The sequence below is a fragment of the Camelus dromedarius genome, chromosome X (assembly GCF_036321535.1).
Source record: "Camelus dromedarius isolate mCamDro1 chromosome X, mCamDro1.pat, whole genome shotgun sequence".
NCBI lineage: Eukaryota > Metazoa > Chordata > Mammalia > Artiodactyla > Camelidae > Camelus > Camelus dromedarius.
Window position 1 is genome coordinate 34,505,071 of NC_087472.1, and position 20,408 is coordinate 34,525,478.

At 37.9% G+C, this 20,408-nt stretch overlaps 1 protein-coding gene across 4 annotated transcripts in view; it reads left to right on the plus strand.

The window, feature by feature from the left end:
• The window catches only part of MID2 (midline 2), an 81,239-nt gene extending 60,831 nt beyond the window's left edge, over window positions 1-20,408 (plus strand). For 3 of the 4 annotated variants that reach the window (XM_031445898.2, XM_031445897.2, XM_064482914.1), the window contains 6 exons: window positions 1,131-1,279; window positions 9,798-9,925; window positions 11,029-11,262; window positions 17,721-17,882; window positions 19,314-19,521; window positions 19,884-20,408. In XM_031445898.2, coding sequence (XP_031301758.1) covers window positions 1,131-1,279; window positions 9,798-9,925; window positions 11,029-11,262; window positions 17,721-17,882; window positions 19,314-19,521; window positions 19,884-20,286 — 1,284 coding nt within the window. In that variant the 3' untranslated portion in view covers window positions 20,287-20,408. The remainder of the gene's footprint in view (window positions 1-1,130; window positions 1,280-9,797; window positions 9,926-11,028; window positions 11,263-17,720; window positions 17,883-19,313; window positions 19,522-19,883) is intronic. The other variant, XM_010987560.3, reaches the window with a different exon arrangement.

Sequence of the window (20,408 nt, forward strand, 5' to 3'; positions counted from 1 at the left end):
CTCATTGAGTTGTACACTTCAGATTTGGGTGCTTTACTGTATTAATGTTATAAGTCAATATAAAAAGAAAAAAATAATGGTAGAAGTGTGGGCCAGAATTATGAAAGGACCAGGAATGCCATTATAAGGGCTTTGGGCTTAATCCAAAAGGCATTAGGAAACCATTCTGGTTTCTTAGGATGGGAGAAGACTGATAGATATGGCAGATATGTGCAGGGTAGATCCAAATGGGATGATACTGAAGTCAGGGAAGCAAGTTATGAGGCTTATGGAATGAATCTTTGTATAAGTTGATGAAAGCCTAAACCAGGGATGTGGCAGCACAAATGGAAGGGAAGGACATAATAGCCATCACTCGCAAGGAAATGATGGGACTCATCAACTGATTAGATATAAAAGATGAAGGAGAGGAGATTTCCAGGCTTTGAGCATGGGAACTGCAGAATCATGGTCAAGAAGGTCAGGTGTGAGCCTTCATGCATCTATGTGGTTTTATGCTTGGTGGTCTGCTGGTCAGTGTAGTGACTATGAGCTCATGCTATGTGTACAGTCTGAGAAATTATGAGAGCCTGGAGTGATAACCATTACTTTGTGCCATGCTGGGTGGTTCCAACTAACACAGGAATTGAAGTTTCCAAGAATACAGATCTATGAACACACAGGTATGCACAAAGATGCTTAGAGAAATATATACATAGAAATATAGATACAAAGAAAAGGAAGACTTTTATTAAACGTGTATGTGACAGTATACTGACAATAAGATGTCAACAATGGTGGTTTCTGGGTGGTAGGGTTTCTTTTTTATACTTTTTATTTTCTAAATTTTCTATAATGACCATGCATGGCTTTTATAATAAAAAAAATGTTATCAATAAAAAGAAGAGGTAGGTAACCCAGAGTATATGACTGAGTGTGTTGCAGGGTAAGTACGTGTGCTGTAGGTGGAAGAAGGGGTTGGCAAAACAGGCACGGGGGGTTGGGTGAGAAGGCGAGTGATTAGGACAGGGACCATGGCATATTAATAGGTCTTATTTTTAGTCACTGCAGCAGATCTCCTTCATGTTGTTTTATCGTTTTTAATTAAACACTGGATATGTTCTTATTTTTCTTTTGCTAATTCCTCTAAGGTTATGAAACTGAGAAAGTTAGCACAGCAGGTTGCAAATTGTCGCCAGTGTCTTGAACGGTCAACAGTCCTCATCAACCAAGCCGAGCACATCCTGAAAGAAAATGACCAGGCACGGTTTCTCCAGTCCGCAAAAAATATTGCCGAGAGGTGAGATCCTTATGTTCTTTGGGCATGCCTACTCTTACGAAAAGGGGCCAACTTAAAATCACTTAATTCTGTTCAGGCATGTACAGGGCAGCTGCCACTTGATGCTTTTCCTAGCTGGCTAGTCACTAAGCCTCAATGTGGTAGATTGTCCTGTGGGTGTCCGGCACCCTTCTCTCTGTCTCTGTGGCCTTCTGGTCCTCATGCACAGCCGACCATGTGCCCTAGCCATGCCAGAGCTCTCCACTGCCCACTCAGGCCTGGAGCCTTCTGTTGGTGTTGGTGGAGGGGCAGAGAAACTTTCAACCACATAGATAGCTGCACTCCCTTCCTAAACCTACATGCAATTTCTGTTGTTTTCATTGAACTATTCCTCACATAAATCCTTTACAGCAATAATTCTTAGGCTTTTACTTAATCAGCCACCCCTTTGAAAATGTGATGAAAATTATGAATCCGCTTCCTGAGGAGGAAAAATGCGTGTTAGATATATACACATAGAATTTTGCATACAATTTCAGAGGACTTGTGGATCCTTTCAAGCCTGTCTATACATCATTTACTAAGAATCCAAGATCTAAAGTGAAACATTGTTCAGTATAGTCATCAAGGTTTTAAGGAGCTACAGGGGCTCATTAGGCCAGCTTTGACTTCTTTATAGTTCCCTTTCATTCACTGAAGACTTTTTGGCTCCAGGTTCACAGTAGTCCTTTCTATTGCTTCTACCATCATTCTGTGCAACGTTAGCCACATCCACATGGTTGACGCATCTAATACACTAGCCATCTTGTCTTCTGGTTCCTTACCATCCCCTCCTCCAGTAACCTTCACTCTGCTCCACTTCATCCACCCACTTCCATGGCCCACATACTGAACCTCACCATCACTCAAAATTACACTTTAATCATAAAACATCACAATTTCTAACTACAATGTCTATACTTACAGTTGTCAGTTTTTCTACCAATACATCTATTCTTCAACCATGGAGACCTCTAAGTCCTGACACCTACCTACCAGCTACCTACTCTCTTTACTTCTTCCTTTAGCCTGTTTAGGATCTGTCATTTCTCGGTTCAGCTACTTTCTCTTCAATATCCCCAGTTCCTTTTCCCCACTGTCTTTATATCACACCAACCTGATAACATCCCAACCCTGAATCAGCCCAACATTTCCCACCTTTTCCATGCCTGTATTTGAGTTACAGAAACTTGCTGGAGGAAATCACATAACCAAAGATATTGGTACTACTGCACCATAAATGTATGGCTTCTAATCTCAGCTGGGCCCTTAGTACAGATCTGAAATTTTTCTGTATTGCTTTGGTCAGCTTTCTTTTTTTCCTTGTCTCCATAAAGGCTATTTCAGATTTTCTGTAGTCAACTCAAAATTCCAGCCCTGCCACCTTCCTGCTCATGCTCAGCCAATGACTTTACCTCCTATTTTACAGAGAGAGTAGTAGATATAAAATGGTAAATTCCTCAATTTCTCATACCAAACTGCTGGGCATACAGACATCCACATCCGTTACTTCCATCTTCCTTCTGGTTAAATGGAAGAGATGGCCCTTCATTTGTGCTTTGGCCACATACCTTCTTTGTTCCATAGCTTCTGTTTTGACCCCATTCTAGTTGATCTCACATCCACTTTTAAAGTCACTCATGTCTCTCCTGTCTGAAAAATAATACCCACAGCCTTCTTCTACCTCACATTCACTCCAGCTACTGCCATATCTTTCTCCTTCACTTCACGGCAAACTTCTTGAAAGACTTTTCACTTCCCCACCTCTAATTTACTCTTCTTAAACCTTTAAAATTATTTATATTAAGGTAATACATGTACCTAGTTAAATAGTCAAATTTTGCTAATAGTAAAACTGTAAGAAATAGCAATCTCCTCTCATCTCCAGTTTCTGCTCTCCAATAAGAATACTGAACATTTACTTTGTGCTGGGCATTATTCTAAGCCTTTATAAGTATTAACTCATTTAACTCTCAGAAAAACCTTATGTGATAGACACTATTATTATTCCCATTTTGCAAGTGAGAGACTGAGACTCAGAGAGGCTATGTGACTCCCCTAAGACTAACCAACTAGTTTAGGGGCAGAGGGAGGATTCAAATCTAGGGAGTCTAGTGCCATAGTCTACACTTTTACAACAAAGCCAAGCAATTTCAGTTCTATTAGGTGTTTCTATTGACATAACCTTTATGTTTCTAAATGACATCCTTATATTGTTTTTTTTCCATTTTAAATATTAACAATTGAGTTCTGTGAATTTGGTAAAATTTTATCCATTATTTATTCAAATATTTTTATGCTGCCTCCTTTTGCTCTTACAGGGATTCCAGTTATATGTGTATTAGGCTGCTTGAAGTTGTCCTCAGCTCACTGATACCCTGTTCATCTTTTTTTCGCTATGTTTCATTTTGATAGTTTCTAATGATAATGTCTTCAAGCTTACTAACCTTTTTCTTCTGTAATGCCTAATTAACCTGTCTAATGTATTTTTCATCTCAGATATTATAGTTTTCACCTCTAGAAGTTCAATTTGAGTCTTTTTATACCTTTCATATATCTACTTAACATATTTAGCCTTTCCTCTAATTTTTGAACATATGGAATACAGTCATAATAATTGCTTTAATGTCTAATTCTAATCTTTGTCAGTTCTGTATCAGTTTCAACCAGTTGCCTTTTTCTCCTCATAATGGGTTTTATTTTCTTGCTTCTTTGCATGTCTGGTTATTTCTTTTTTCTTTTCTTTTCTTTTCTTTTTTTTTTTTTTTTGCACGTCTTTTATTGGTTATCTTTTATTGGATGCCGAACATTGTGAATTTTATCTTATTGGGTGTTGTATATTTTTGTGTTTCTATAAATATCCCTAAACTTTGTTCCAGGACACAGTTAAATTACTTAAAAATAGCTTGTTCCTTTCAGGTCTTGCTTTTTAGATTTGTTAGGTGGTATCAGAGCAATGTTTAGTCCAGGGGAAATTCTTCCCCACTACTGAGGCAAGACCCTTCTGAGTACTCTACTGGGTGCCCCATGAATCATGAGACTTTCTGGTCTGGCTGGTGGGAACAGACATTATTCCTGGCCCTGTGGGAGCATTAGGGGTTTTTCCCTCTAATCTTTTTGGGTGACTCTTTCTCTGGAATTGGGCAGTTTCTTCACATGTGTGTGTTGATCAGTATTTTGTTGAATATTAGAGAACCTTCTGAAAGTCTCCAGAATTTTCTGTGCAGCTTTCTCCTCCTTTCTAGTACTCTGCCCTCCGAATTCCAACTAACTTAGTCTTCTTAGATTCTCAGCTCTGTGTTCTTAATTAAGGATTCCATTGGGTACCACATGATTTCCCCTTCATGTACCATTTTTTCCCTTAATTTTGTTGAAAAAAAAAATGTTCCCATAGCTTCCTAAGAAAAAGCACAAGGGAAATAAATTTTTGATAATTTTTTGTTTAAATAATATTTAAAATCTATTTTCTAATTTGATAGGTTGGAAATAAATTTTCCCTGTAATTTTGAAAGCACAGCTCTATTGTCGCCTAAGTTCTAGTGTTGTATTGAGAAGTCCACTGCTATTTTGATTCCTGATCTTTTGAATGTGACCTATATTTTAAAATCTGAAGCTTTGAAATTCTTATCTTTAATTCACTTTTTCTGAAATTTCACCAAGATATGCCTTGGTGTGGGTCTTTTATCACTAAATGAGTCTTTCCAATCTGAAGACTACTGACTTTCAGTTCTGGGAAATTGTCTTTTGTTATTTGCTAATGATTTCCTCCTCTCTTCTCTCCTCTCTTTCTGGGACTCTAATTAGTCAACATTTGGGCATCCTAATTTTTCCTTCTAACTTAAAAAAATCTTTTATCTCCTATTTTCCATGACTTTGTCTTCTTGTTCTAAGATGTTTCCTTAATTTTTCATCCAATCCTTCTATTAAAATTTTAAATTAAGCATTCATGTATTTATTTATAAGAGCTCTTTCTTGATCTTCGCTTCTTTTTAGCATTCTGTCCTTGCTTTCTGTATACAAACTATTTGTTTATCGTCCTGATGATATTGACGATCATTGAAAAAGTTGTCTTACATTGTCTTGGTTTCCTCCAAGTTCCTTTTCTCTGTTAGTTTGTTTTAGTTTCTTTCTTTCCCTAGATGTTTGGGAAGATTTTTGCTGCCTGTTTGATTTTAAGCACCAAAAGGTGACTGGAAGATCTGAGGGGGTGGGAACAGTTTGTTTCTTGGTGAAATTTGCTATAGGATTATAAAGCAAAATACAGATTTTTATTGAGTGTACCCTAAGTGTCAGTTCCATAGGTGTTTCCTCTTGGGTCAGTTACCCCTGGAAGGAATCCACCAATCTCCTGCTTCTAGAGGGGGACTCAGGGTATAAGTCTGACTGCAACTATTTTGGAAGCCAAGCAAGAAAAGGATTTTAAGACTGCTTTTAGTATGGCATCAGGATGAGAGAGGGGTAGTCTCTGGTTGAGTGAATCTGGCAGTCTAGCTCTTCCTCATGCAAACATTCAACTAACTGTCGTTCTAAATCAGCTTGATGTTTTTGGCTTCCTGATCCAGCTTTCTCTGCTCTGTTGTTGGTTACCACTCATCCATCCCTTTCTAGTTTCCAAACATTTGTTGACAATCTCTTACTTGCGCACATCTCTTTTCCGTTCTCTTTGTCTTTATGGATTTCTGATTTTTTTTCTTTGTCATTTCAGTGGGATTTCATGAGAGCAGAGATAAAACATATATTTAAACTACTGTATGTAATCATGCCCACTCACTCTTCAACTCTCTGAAATGTCTTCTGCCGCTACCATACTATTGAAAGTGTTCTTTCCTGGATCACCAAATGAACACCTTTGTTTTATCTTATTGTTTCATTTTACTTGGTCTCTTAGTAACATTTGTCCCTATTGACCATTTTTACTTGAAAATTCTCTGCCCTTAGCTTGAGAACACTCCTGGTTTTCTTCCTACCTGTCTGGTTTCATTTGCCTTTGTGAGCAACTCTTCCTTGACCTATTTCTATAATGCTATTGTTCTTTGTGATCCTGTCTTAAGCTATTGTCTTTTCTTACTACATATTCTCCCTGTTGCAAACTTATAGCTCCTAGGGCTTCAGTTATCATCTAGCTGTTGATGATTCCCAACTCTATATCTAAATCTTCTTTTCGTGGGCTTAGGAATAGCCTATGGAGTAGGTGGAATAGATGGCTAACTATGTGGTATGGCTTGAGAATCTCTTACCCAACCTAAATATCTTTCTCACTGACCTCTCATAGGATCTGAAATTCTTCCCCACCATTATTCATTGTATTGTATTAAGAACCAAGACTTCAGTTAAAATGAAATTTTACCTGGGAGAGTTATTCCTCCCCTCCTTACAAATGACAATGACAATTATTGTATTATCCCTAACAGAGATCAAAGCCTTGAGAGATAGCTAATGTGTTTTGCTTAAACATAGAAAGACAGACACACACAGACACACACACACACAGACACACACACACACAGACACACACACACACACATACCTCAATGTCATTTTTATCTCATCCTTAACTTTCCAGCCACTGTTAACATTTGGGAATACCATATATGTGTGTGTGTGTGTGTGTGTGTGTGTGTGTGTGTGTGTATAAAACAATAATAAATAAATAAATAAATAAAAATAAATAAATATAATATATATCACAAACAAAAGATCATGCTGTGTATACTGCATTTTACCCTATGTTTGAAGTTTAATGATGTATCACAAACTTTCCCCTGTCATTGGATATTTTTGTATAGCCTGATTTCCAGTGGCCTTGCAATGTTTCATCTTTTAATGTATAAGACATTACTTAGCTCAGTCGCCATTGTTAGATGTGTTGCACACAGTGTGTTGAGTGCCCTTGTAGTTGTATCTTTGCATATATCATAGTTATTTCCTTAGTGAAAAAAAATTGTGAAGTACTTAGAGAGCAGAACATCCAGTTTGCAAGTAGGAACTTCTGTGTAGCACATGAGGAAAGAATGATTTAAATTATTCTAGTAATTCCAGTTCAACAAGTGCCATCACTGTTTTCCTCTTCTAAAGAGATGATTGGACTTGCGTAATAATGTTCAGCTTTTCACAGAGGAGGTAAATGTCATCTCAAGACCTATAGGAGATTGGGTTCATATTTAGATTTATATAACTGGTTATATTCATATATTTAAATACTGAGGAACCCCCTTCACTGTCTCACAGAACAGAGCAAGACTTACCTGTGCTTCAAGTTCATTAGCCTGTTAAGGCAAGGACTGAGATATGCTGGCCATGTATACTTTCTCTTTTTGGTCTTAATTAGGCCAATTTAATTAAAATTCTCTGTATCTAAAATGTTGCCTTCTACTTAATGAAAGATATTTTAGTGCGGTTTATGTATAATGCCAAATACAGAATATTTAACACTTCTCACATTTTATAGATAATCTATAAGATCAGATGTTCTTAAAGTTCAGCATGACACGATACAGTAGCAATCTTTGCTTATGAATTCTTTACTAAGGCAGACCAAGTTATAATTCAGGATTGCCTTTTAAACATCTATTCAAAAACACATACAACTGTAGAACTACTGTATATGTGTGATTGGTAGGGGTGCTTTTGCCAATTCATTAGAAGGATTAAAGTAGAGAAGATATACCATTAGCACAAATTTTGTCAATTATGTGATAATAAGGCTCAATAATTAAAAACAAAATCACAGATGAAAAAAAATTTATGAAATAGAACTGTGCTGTCAAAGAATATTTACACTTTAAGCTATTTTGATATTTAATGCTAAATTTGGCCTCCAAAAGTTGAATCAATTTCAGTCCTAAGAAAAACATGTAGGCATTACTTAATATAGGCATAAAAATCTCCCACGATGTCATTATAATCTTAAATGCGATCTCATTTTAATTTACATTTCTTTGATTTCTCATTTAATTGGACTTTTAAATACATTTGTCAGCTGTTTGTTTTCATGTTTTATGAATTAACTTTCTGTTTTATTTCTTTACACCCTTTTCACCACATTACTTTCTGCTCATTCCCAGACACCTTAAAACCTTCCCTGCCTCCAGTTTTGACCCCCTCCAGTGTATCAACTGCAGCTGGAGTATTGTTCTTGAAACAAATTTGAGCACATCACTCCTCTGCCTAAAATGCTTCAGTGGCTCTCGTTGTATTAGTCTTTCATTTATTTATCCTCGCCTGAAATTTATTCTGAAATACCTCTATCTTCAGAAACAGCCAAAAGCTATTGTCAGTAGATGTGTAGCAGGGTATATGTGCATAAGGATATGTATTTGTTTAACTCTCATCCCCACAACTAGTTCACCATAAAAGTTTCCTCTCTGGTCTTCCTACATTCAATGCCTCTTTCCTCCACCCTAAGTGCATATTGTTTCCGAATTAATGTTTCTTTCCATTCTGTTATTTGCATGCTCAAGGATCTTCATTGGTTCTGATTCAGGTCTGGCACAGGACCTAAACATGTATGTTTTGATCAAAGCTCAGAGATAATTCTGATTTGGAACAATGGTTAAGAATTGCTGTAATATGTAAAAATATATTTTATTTTTAAAAAGAAGAACTGTCTAAATGGTTAAGGGTATAGAGTTTAGAATCCAATGAACATGGGTTCAGTTAATATTTCTTTTTTTTCCTCACCCTTACTGGTTGTGTGACCTTGAGCAAGTTACTTAACCTTTCTATGTCTCATTTACAAAATGGAAATAACATAGACTACGCAGGGTTAGGGTAAGGAGTAACTTAGGTAATGTATGTAAAGTACATGCATGGTGTCTTATACTAAATGCTCAATAAAGGTTAGCAGTTGTGTTGTTGTTGTTAGTCATTCAATGATTCATTCAACAATTATTTGCTATATGTCCAACACTGTGTTAGGGACCATGGAAGATTATAAGAGTTACAAAATATGAAACCTGCTCTTGAGACACTTAGAATTAGTTGGGGAGATAAAGCTAGCATATTATTATATAATTAGAGAATGATAAAGTTAAATGTAAACCTTATAAAAGATCAAACAAAGTGTACTATGTAGGGGGAGGTTTTAACCAAGCCCCAGCATGCTGACTTGTTGATTAGCATAAAAAATAGAGGGGGAGAAAAAATTCTCCTAAGCCACCCTTACCAAGCCTTCAGAGGTCTAGTTTTTATGCTGCCTGCCAGATGGAAAATGATGCAGAGGGGAAAAAATCCTGTATTTACTTCTCCAAATTAAGACAGGATGGGGGAGTATGTTTGAGGGGTGACCATATGTGAATAAATATGGTATAACCCTTAATTGGTTTCTGATGATTAAAATTTAAATGGTTTCCATTGGAAAAGCAAAGATATGATATTTTTTCATTTAGTGAATCAAGCCCTACCAGTCATTTATTTTCACCTTGTTAAGCCAGAAATCAAACACTAGATAAAGGTTGCAAACCTATTTTGATGTATATTGATGTACTTTTCTCTCTTCCAGGGTCGCTATGGCAACTGCATCTTCTCAAGTTCTGATTCCAGACATCAATTTTAATGATGCCTTTGAAAACTTTGCTTTAGATTTTTCCAGAGAAAAGAAATTGCTGGAGGGGTTAGATTATTTAACAGGTGTGAAAATGCTGTGCTTTCCTTCCTATTTTAATCCTCTTTTTTTTTGGGGGGGGGTGCTTTCACTTTAAAATAATCTGAAAAGGACAACATTTATAATGAAGATGCTTTTATAACCTTTAAAACAATACATATGTCTTTTTAGATAGAATATGTTTTAGTTCATGTAATGAACTAAAGAGAGATGATTTGTCAAAAAGTCCCAGGGGCAGAATGGGTGTACCATCCATACTCAAAGGTAAAAAGCTAGAGTTGCCAATGGATTTCTCCTTATGAGCCTATCATTAATATATTGTCACTTGTCAATAGGGGTAGAACTTGGGTGGTAATTAAAGAATATTAGAGAATGTCTCACATGGGTATAGGTACCACTCAAATGATTTTAAGGAAATTTAGGAATTAGCAGATTAGGAAGAAAAATATAAGAAATATCTGACTTGCAGACAATTGTAGAAAATGAGGGATACAACTAGACTGTCAAAAATGCTGGCTACCTTCAGAATTGTTGAATGATCATTTCATGAGAAAAATATACACACACAATAACTTTGTATTTGTAGTTATCTTTGTTGCTATATTAAAATAGCTGTCATTTATTGAACATCTACTTTATGCCAAACAATCTATATTAATTTTGTATCATGATCCATACAATGAATCTGTGAGGTAATTACCATCCTCATTTTACAGATGAGGGAACTCATTTTACTTTGCACAATTAACCCATATTAATACTGCCAAAATACATAATAAAACTTTTTTGAAATTAAAAGAAATAGGTTGAAGGTCACATAAGAAAACCAAGTGACCACTTTGCTCTAATAAGTACATATGTGTTTGTGCCGGCAGAGTAGACAATGGGCAATCATCTCAATAACTTAGATCTTTGCCTAAAATATCTTTATCATTGAAGCAAAAGTGGTTTTGGGGAACTTGAGGTCTCAGCACTTTGCTGCAGGTTGTATGGTACGTGCAATCTAAAGCTTCTTATTAAGAAAACCTCCTTTCCACGAGATGTCGGGTTGGGCAGCAGCAGTAATGACTGTACAGTTCCAGAACAGAGAGTGTGCTCTCCTTACCTTCTTTTCCACCTTTCCTTACAGCCCCAAACCCACCATCTATCCGAGAGGAACTCTGTACTGCCTCCCATGACACCATTACAGTCCACTGGATCTCGGATGATGAGTTCAGCATCAGCTCCTATGAGCTTCAGTACACCATATTCACTGGCCAGGCTAACTTCATCAGTAAGTCATGGTGTAGTTGGGGCCTGTGGCCAGAGATAAGGAAATGTAAGGAAGCAGTAAGCTGCTCAAGATTGGCCGGGGCGCCACGAGGCAAGTGTTTGTAAGACATGTTAGGTTGTTTAGTATAGTGTTTTGTAGACAGTGCAAGCACTCCTAGGGCATTGCAAAGACCTTACTGATGGGTGACAAGCAAGTTGTGTATTTCCTTGCTGGGCAGTCACTGGGGCCACTCCCATTTGTTTATGTAATCTTTAGCCTTTCCTCAGTTAATCCATATCACTCCATTCTCCCCAGTCAGATCACAGCTCAGAATTCGTCCCTGGGTAGCCAAGCCACCACCATTTCTGATTCTATGTGTGTGAACATCCCTCTCCTTGACTCTCCTTCCACTTCATTATCATGGTAAAATACATTCTGTTCAAAGACTACCACTTCTTTCACCAAACCTGTTTGTATCAGTGAATAAGTGACAAGCCTCCTGCCTCTGTCACTCTTCCCTTTACCTCTTCTCCCTTTCCTCTAAGAGTTACACCAAATATAAAAACATAGCTTTGGGCCACCAAATGAAAGATGTTTATAAAGCAGTCATTTAGCTCACATGTTACGGTTTCACTTTCTGATGAACTGGAGCGAGACAAGGCAGAATAGGACCTTAACTTGAGCTGCAAGTTCCCCTCAATGTGCTGGGGGGAAGTGGAAATGAAAGCAGAATTAAAGCTGGATCCGAGACTGGAACTGGTTCACACCCTAAGTTTGCATCTGTGTAGCTGCAAATTAGTATTTTCTTTTTACCTTGTGTTTGTGCTTCTGTGTCTGACTTCACAGACCCCCATGAGAGAAGTTTTTCTGACCAAACCCTCCTGATAGACGTCCTTTTCTTGTTTTGTGACAGTTCTGGGCCACATGGTAGAGTGGGGAGGTGAGAGAACATTTGAGGTCAAACTCTAAAAAACACTTGCCTCGTACAGCTCCAACCTAAGCCACTTGGCCCTGGTAGCTGTGTTCCTGGGTGTTTCTTCAGGTCATGAGGTCACAAACGCTAAGGCCTCCTCACTATACTTGTTTGCACTTGCGTCCCCTGCCCTGGAAAGTCTTAAAGTCAGTAACTGGGCTTCTCTTTCCTGATGTGGGGACAGCAGTGGTCTGCTGGGAGTTGACAAGTCCAAGAAGTGACAAAGATCAAAAGGCTATCACCTCTATTTTCAAGGATATGTGGGCTTCTGAAAAGAAAGCTTAAAGGATAATTCTTAATAGCAATAGAATCATAGCATCTTAGAATTGGAAGGGACCTAAGAGGTCATCTAGTCAAATCTTCTCATCTACCAGATACCCTGTGGGTGATTGTCCTATCTCGTCTCGAATATTTCCAGTGATGGGTAGCTGAATTCTAACAAAATAGCCCATTCAGTTGGTGTGCAGCTATAAATAATTGTCAGTGCTTCCTTATAAAAGGCCCAATTCTTCCTCCTAGTGAATAATAATAACAAAATAATTTACATATGTATTAGGCTTTTTTATTTACAAATGCTTCCATATACTTATCTCATTTGGTCCTCATGACTTCTTACTTAGCCTTATGAAATAGATGATATTAATTCTATTTTATAGATGTAGAAACTGAGGCTCAAGTTAAATGAGTTGTCCAAGGTCACAAAGCTACAAACTGATGGCGTCAAGAATTGAACCCAAGTCTGTCAGACTTCAAGCTTAATGCTCCTTGAATTAAACCATAGCTACCGATTAGTCCTAGTCCTGCCCCTTTGTGCCTCACTAACAAACCTAATCTATCTTTCACATGACAGTTCTTCAGATAATTTTAGGTAGCTTTCATGTCCCTTCTAAATTTTCTCTTTTCCAGGCTAAACATCTTCAGTTCTTTGAATTGCTCCTCATGTGACATGGTTTCAGACCCTTTAACCATCCTGGTATCCTTTTTATGGACACACTCCTGTTTGTCAAAGTGCTTTATAAAATGTGTTGTCAAAAAAGTTTTAAAAAAGTACTTCGAAAGTGGTCTGACCACTGAAGAGGTTAGCTGAATTATTGCTCTTTTGTGTTAGCTGATGTCCCCCTGCCGTATACCCTTTCCAGCAGCCACATTGACTACGGTCTTCACTGAGTATCTGGTCAGCTGAAATTCCCCGGTATTCCAAATCCTATTCCTATGGGATTGAGTGCCTAAACGGAATTACATCACTGTGAATTTATTCCTATGACATTTTATCTGGTTAGTTCTGACTCCTCATTCCACCCTGCCAAAATCCTTTTGTATCTAGTTTCTGCCTTTGAGTATGTTTACTTTCCTTCCCAGCCTCCCTTCTATGTCTTCCTCCTCTGATCATTAATCCAAAAGTGAAATAGAACAGGGACAAGGGCAGGGCCCTGAAGCAAAATTTTGGATGGCAATGCCCAGATAAGTTGAATCTATTTTGCTAGGAATAAATATTCATAAAGATACCAGTCCTTCATGTGGGTTTGACCTGCCACAGTTAGACAGAACCCTGGTTCTGAGAGCTACTTTCCCTTGGGGTTTTCCCACATTATCCTTTTTTAAAAACCACTTTATTGAGGTATAATTGACATACCAAGAGTTGTCAATCAACAGATGAATGGATAAAGAAAATGTGGTATATACATAAAATGGAATGTTATTAAGCCTTTAAAAAGAAGGAAATCTGCTGTGTGCAATAAGATGGATGAACCTGGAGGGTATTATGCTAAGTGAAATAAGCCAGACACAGAAGGACAAATCCTACATGATACCACCTATATGAAGAATCTTAAAATAGTCAAGCCCCACATTTTCTTTAACCAGAAATTTCTTCCTTGTTGATAAGAATTTTGTCTGGAGAAGTAATTCCACACCCCCACCCCTTTTAGACTTCCTCCTTCATTTTAAACGTTCTCCTCACCTTATGTAAGGTTTGAAATGATCACAAGCCAATAATGTTGCAGATGATGCTGTTAGCTAAATGAGAATTCCAACAGATGTTTGGATGACGGTCTTCCCCATTGCTGCATATCTTTCCCCTGTTTCAGTTTTACATTTTGCATTATGAAAGTGCTGACTATAACCTGTCTGGCCAAGCAGTCTGTAAAATACTGCCACAAAGATATAACTTCTATTTTCCCTTCTTTTCATCCTCATGCAAATGCTCTCTGCTGTGCATTTACACTCAGGTTCATAGGCTTCCATATTGTGGTCTTTCCCTTTTGAACAAGGTGTACACTTCCATTACCATAATTCAGTCATAAATGCCATCTCACCAAGTCTCAGTGATACCCAGAGGATCATGTATTTACCTTTTTTAAATTTAGAAATGATTTCAAAATTACAGAAAGTTTGCAAGACTAGCATAAAGAATGCCCATATACTCTTTACCCAGATTCACCCATTGTTAATATTTTGCCTCATTTCCTTTATCATTTGCCAACATTCTCTGTTTCTGTTTTTTTTCCTGAACCATTTGAGAGTTAATTGCATACATCATGGTCTTTCACCTCTAAATTCTTCAGTGTGTGTTTCCTAAGAATAAGGAAATTGTCTTATGTATCCACAGTACAGTTATCAACTTTAAGAGATTTGACATTGATGCAGTATTTTTAACTAATCCACCATTCATATTCCAATCTTGACAGCTGATCCAGTAATATACTTTATAACATTAAAAGATCCAATATTGTCCTATATAGTCTAGGATCAGGTATTGGATTTAATTGTTATATTTCTAGCCTCCTCTAATCTGGAACATTTTCTCAGCCTTTGTCTTTAATGACATTGATATTTTTTAAAGTGCTCTTTTATTTACTTATTATGCTTTTCCTTATTTTGGGTTTCTCTGATGTTTCCTAGTGATTATATTCAGATAATGCATTCCTGGTTGGCATACTACATAAGAGATGTGTTCTCTTTAGAACATCACGTCTGGAGACACACAATGTCTACTTGCCCTTCGTTGGTGATGCTGATTTTGATCACCTGATCAAGGGTGTTGCCTAATTTCTTCTCTGCATAGTTACTGTTTTTCCTTTTGCAACTAATAAGCAATCTGTGCAGTGATACTTTAAGATGATGAAAATACCCTGCTTCCTCATCAAACCCATTCCACTCCCACCCTTGTTTTAGCATCAATCAATAATTCTCACCTGATCCAATCTTTACGCTGATGATGGCAAAATGATAATTTTCCAACTGAGTATTCCCTCCCACATTGACAAGTTGATATTCTGCATTCTACTGTAAGCAAATATCTCACTTTTCGTTTATTTTTCTACTTATCAGTGTGGACTCATGAATTCTCTTTTTTCAATGGTTTATAATTCTTTACCACCCTTACTTATTTTGCTGCTCAGATTGCCCACATCTAGCCAGTGGAGCCTTTTAAGCTGACTCAAGGGTCCTTATAGTCTCCCATCATTCTTTTGAGCACTTCCTTTCCAGCATAACAAAATGTTCTAGGCTCATTTTCACTGTATCCTGCCTTAGCCTTGAAATCAGCCATTTTTCTAAGGAACCCTGGTTCCTTTTAGTGGGAGAATGTTATTAAAGACCAAGACCTGTGTACTAGAAACATACACATACACGCATGTACATATGCATATATACACATAATATACATACACACATATTTAACATGGCTTCATTTGTTTCTGTTTGCCTTCAGTTTTAGACCCTACTCTTCCCATTCATATTGACTTCATTTAAATTTTTTGAGTTTGTAAAACAACAATATGTTTCCAAAAGGGAAAACTATACACAAAAGGTAGACTCAGAGAAGTGTCATTCTCTCCTGTATTCTTTTAATTCTCTTCCCCCATCCCCATCCCTTGTAAGTAGCAACTTCATTATTGTCTGATTTTTCTTCCTGTCGTTATTGCTGTTTTGTAAATCTAAGAAAATATATGTACGTTTTCTTATTTGCCTTTCTTTCTTGCAAAAAAAGGTAGCATACTATATATGCTCTTTTGCAATTTGCTTTTTAAAATTAATAGCATATCTTGGAAATAACTCCATATCAGTTTATAGAGATCTTCCTCATTCTTTTTTATGGCTGCAAAGTACTCCACTGTGAAGTTTGTTTTATATTGTTAGAAGTATATCTGGAAGATCATATATTTCCTCCTTTGTATTAAAATTTAATGTACAGTTTATGATTCATACTGTGTGTATTGGTACATAGACAGCCCTCAAACATTGTTTCTGACCCTTATCCTTTTTTGTGTTTTCATGAGAATCACTGAACATCTCCATCAATTCTTCCTTCTGTAGCATATCTATTTGCACTCCATTGTGCTTCTTTTTTCTGGTTTTAATTTAGACTTTTTCTACCTCCACCCCCTCCAAATTAGGTCTAAAACCCTCCTGATCATATCTCTTTCAAAACACTTATTATTATTTTCAGTTTTCAACCTCAATAAACCCTTTGCTACAGCTGCATAGAAGTGACTAAATTCACCACTCATTTTTCCTGTCTTTTCTTTTCCACCCTCTGGTAGAATTATGGTTAAAGAGCAGTTAACTGACTGAAAAGCAGATAACAGAAGAGAGAAGTCTAGATAATTCACAGACTAGAATGTCGATCCCTCTTTTACTAAAAGTTAAGTCAAATACATGTTTTTAATTATGTATGTTTTTCTCTGTTTAAATCAATGTTTATGGTCTAAAGAGTTTCAAAAGCAGAAACCTAGATCTCTGATCCCTTTCCCTGCTTGGGAGGGAAGAAGGTTCCAGATGGTAACATGTTCCTCAACCACCCAACCTCAAACGAATATTGGAATCAGAACCAAGAAGGGGTAGTGTCAAGTGAGGAGATGACATTTCACTTTATTATGTCACCTCCTTGGCTTCCCTGTGGTACTTTGGAGCCCAGCTAGTTTTGGAAGTAAACTGGAGGATAGGGTGAGAGAGTTGAATCATAAGCCCTGAAAGCTTTGCTACCTTGTGGAAACAAAGGAACATTATGTTCACTCCATGAATTGTGAGGTAGTGGAGAGAACACTGGACTAAGATTGAAGAGACCAGGATTCTACTCTCAGTACCATCACCATCTATCTGTGGCCTTGGGCAAGTCACTTTTCTTCCCCTCATCTTAGTTTCCTATTTGTAACATGAGGGAAATACAGTGTCTACATGTCCTTTTGCCTCTGAGATTCCATGTTACTGTGCTTTGCACAGAACTGCTCCATCCATCATAAGAGATCAAACTCAAATCTCAGAGGATCGGACCTTTGGGGTAAATATCTAAACACTTCATAAAAGAGATGATTCTGTGATTTTGTATAGAAGTTTTTACTGTGTTATTTGGCAGCAAACTGAAGTAACCTAACTTTCACTAGTGGTTACATTCAATTACCAGAAATGAGGAGCCTGGCATAAGCTTAGCTCCGTGGGAGAAGAGAAGTAGAGGAGGTTCATCTCACTGTGTCTTCCAGGACTCAAAAGAAAACAAAATGAAATTCACTTTTGGGGGCAGCTTATGATGAATTTTCAGTGTGCTTCTTATCCTGTCTCTATTACCTTAACATCCTTGTCTTTCCCCACGTTGCAGGCCTGTATAATTCCGTGGATAGCTGGATGATTGTGCCCAACATTAAACAGAACCATTACACAGTTCATGGACTTCAGAGTGGGACACGCTACATCTTCATTGTTAAAGCCATAAACCAAGCAGGCAGCCGGAACAGTGAACCTACTCGACTTAAAACAAATAGTACGTTGTGGTGATTCCAAAATGATAGATCAGTTTTCCCTCCCTGCCAGCGAGTACACTGAGCCTGACACTGGCACCCACGGCAGTGCGAGAGACAGAGGCACTGCGTACAAGAGCTTTACTGTTGGAGTTTGTGCTTTGGGCCAGGGGTTGGTTTGTGCCCCTGGGAAATATGTGGACACGGAGATGTACATAAAATAGCTGGTGGCTTGGGAGGCTGTTAGTGAAGAGTTTTTCTCTGCACTCCACCTCCACGCATGAGGGACAATTGAGTAAAAAAGAACTATTTGTGATAATATGGTAAAATGCTACCACAGAGAAGCCATACCTGTTAGGAATGCTTTTGACTGAAAGTGACAGAAAAATACAGCTAATTTAGCTTAACAAATAGTGTTTGTTAGCAGCTTAGACAATAGGACTTTTCTCTATCTCACACATAGTAAGAAGTTTGAAGGTAGGTGGTTCGGGGCTGGTGCAGCAGCTCTGTGATGTCGTAAAAGACCCAGGCTCCTTCTCCCACTGGTTTTGGTTTATTGACACGTGGTCATGACCTGGCCACTGCAACCTCTTTATGTTATATTTCCTTTCACAACAGAAAGAAGGGAAAGTGTTGGCACACATGATGGCTATCCCTTTTATCGAGAAAGCTGGCACTTTCCCAGAAGTTTCCCCAACCCTATCTGACTTAGCTTCCATCTTCTTAGCTACCCCAGCAGCAAGGGAGGCTAGAAGTGTGAGGATTTAGCTTTCCTGGCCTCTACAGTGAAAGTGGGTAAGAAAGAAAAAGTAGGAAGTGGCTGTTATATTCACCAATGGTACGTACCAGACATGTTTTGTATAATACAACTCTTGCCATCCCCAGCCATTGGCTCCTAGTAACTAACTGGTTTTGTCATATGACTATAAGGAGTTCTTGTTGTGAATGATCCTACACAACAGATATTTTCCCTAATTATCAATGATGCAGCAGTCACTCTAACAAAGTTACCTAGTTATATGTTATTTACCTCACAGTAGTGAGAGGGCAAAAAATTGTCCTGTTGTTCAGTTGTTCTCAGTCTTTTTTTTGTTCTGCCACCAAGCAGCAATTATCTCATCTATTCCCTCACTTTGTCTCACATCACATACTCCTTCCTCTGAAATCTGCTCAAATCCCAAACCACCCACTGAAATAAAACAAAGTACAAAATTTATTTGAGAACCTGAGACCCTGAGAGCCCTCTTTTAATTTGATACTTTATGAAGAGGGGCGGCTTATTTTAATTTTATTGAAAACAGTGGCCCCTGGCCTGCTTCCTTAATGTAATCCAAACACCACTGACTCAAGAATGATCATCATATTGAGGCTCCTCTGGTAGTGATGGTCCTGGAGGACAAAGATACAATCCTTAAATACTTCCCCATGCATTTTCTTTTTTCTACTTTTTTCAGGCCAACCCTTTAAACTGGATCCCAAAATGACTCACAAGAAGTTGAAAATCTCCAATGATGGACTGCAGATGGAAAAGGATGAAAGCTCTCTGAAGAAGAGCCATACCCCAGAGAGGTTTAGTGGCACAGGGTGCTATGGGGCAGCAGGAAATATATTCATTGACAGTGGCTGCCACTACTGGGAGGTGGTCATGGGTTCCTCAACATGGTGAGTAGGTCCCATTTTTCTTTTCTCTTCTCTCCCCTGTTGTTAGGTTCCTGGGAGATTCAGTTCTATAGCACAAACAGAATACCAGAAAGTCAAGGCCAAAAGGCATGTGATGGAAACCAATCCTAGGAAAATTTGCCAGCTTTTTAAAAATAAAATCATGGAAAATATACTGAGCTAGGAGTTGAGAATTACAGCATTCTAATTGCTAACTTTTTTTTTTAAAGCTCTAGCGCTAGATCGAAATATAAACTGTTTAAGGAAGAAATAAGTATTCTGCTTCTTAGATATCCTATATGAGGTTGAGCACAACTCAGGTCATAATAAATACTTACTTCTCTCTCCTTTGCACTGTATCACAGGTATGCAATTGGCATTGCCTACAAATCAGCTCCCAAGAATGAATGGATTGGCAAGAACGCCTCCTCGTGGGTCTTCTCTCGATGCAATAGTAACTTCGTAGTGAGACATAACAACAAGGAAATGCTGGTGGATGTGCCCCCACAGTTGAAGCGTCTGGGTGTCCTTCTGGATTATGACAACAACATGCTGTCTTTCTATGACCCAGCTAACTCTCTCCATCTTCATACTTTTGACGTGACCTTCATTCTTCCCGTTTGTCCAACATTCACAATCTGGAACAAATCCCTAATGATCCTGTCTGGCTTGCCTGCCCCAGATTTTATTGATTACCCTGAGCGGCAGGAATGCAACTGCAGGCCTCAAGAATCCCCTTATGTTTCTGGGATGAAAGCTTGCCATTAAGTTTCAAGAGAGCATAGAATTCATTGGCTCTCTAGTTCAGCAGTTCTTCCCCTCCTAAACCTCAGTTAGTGTCCAATATACAAGATACAAAATAAAGTTCATTTGAAGCATCCAAAATAACT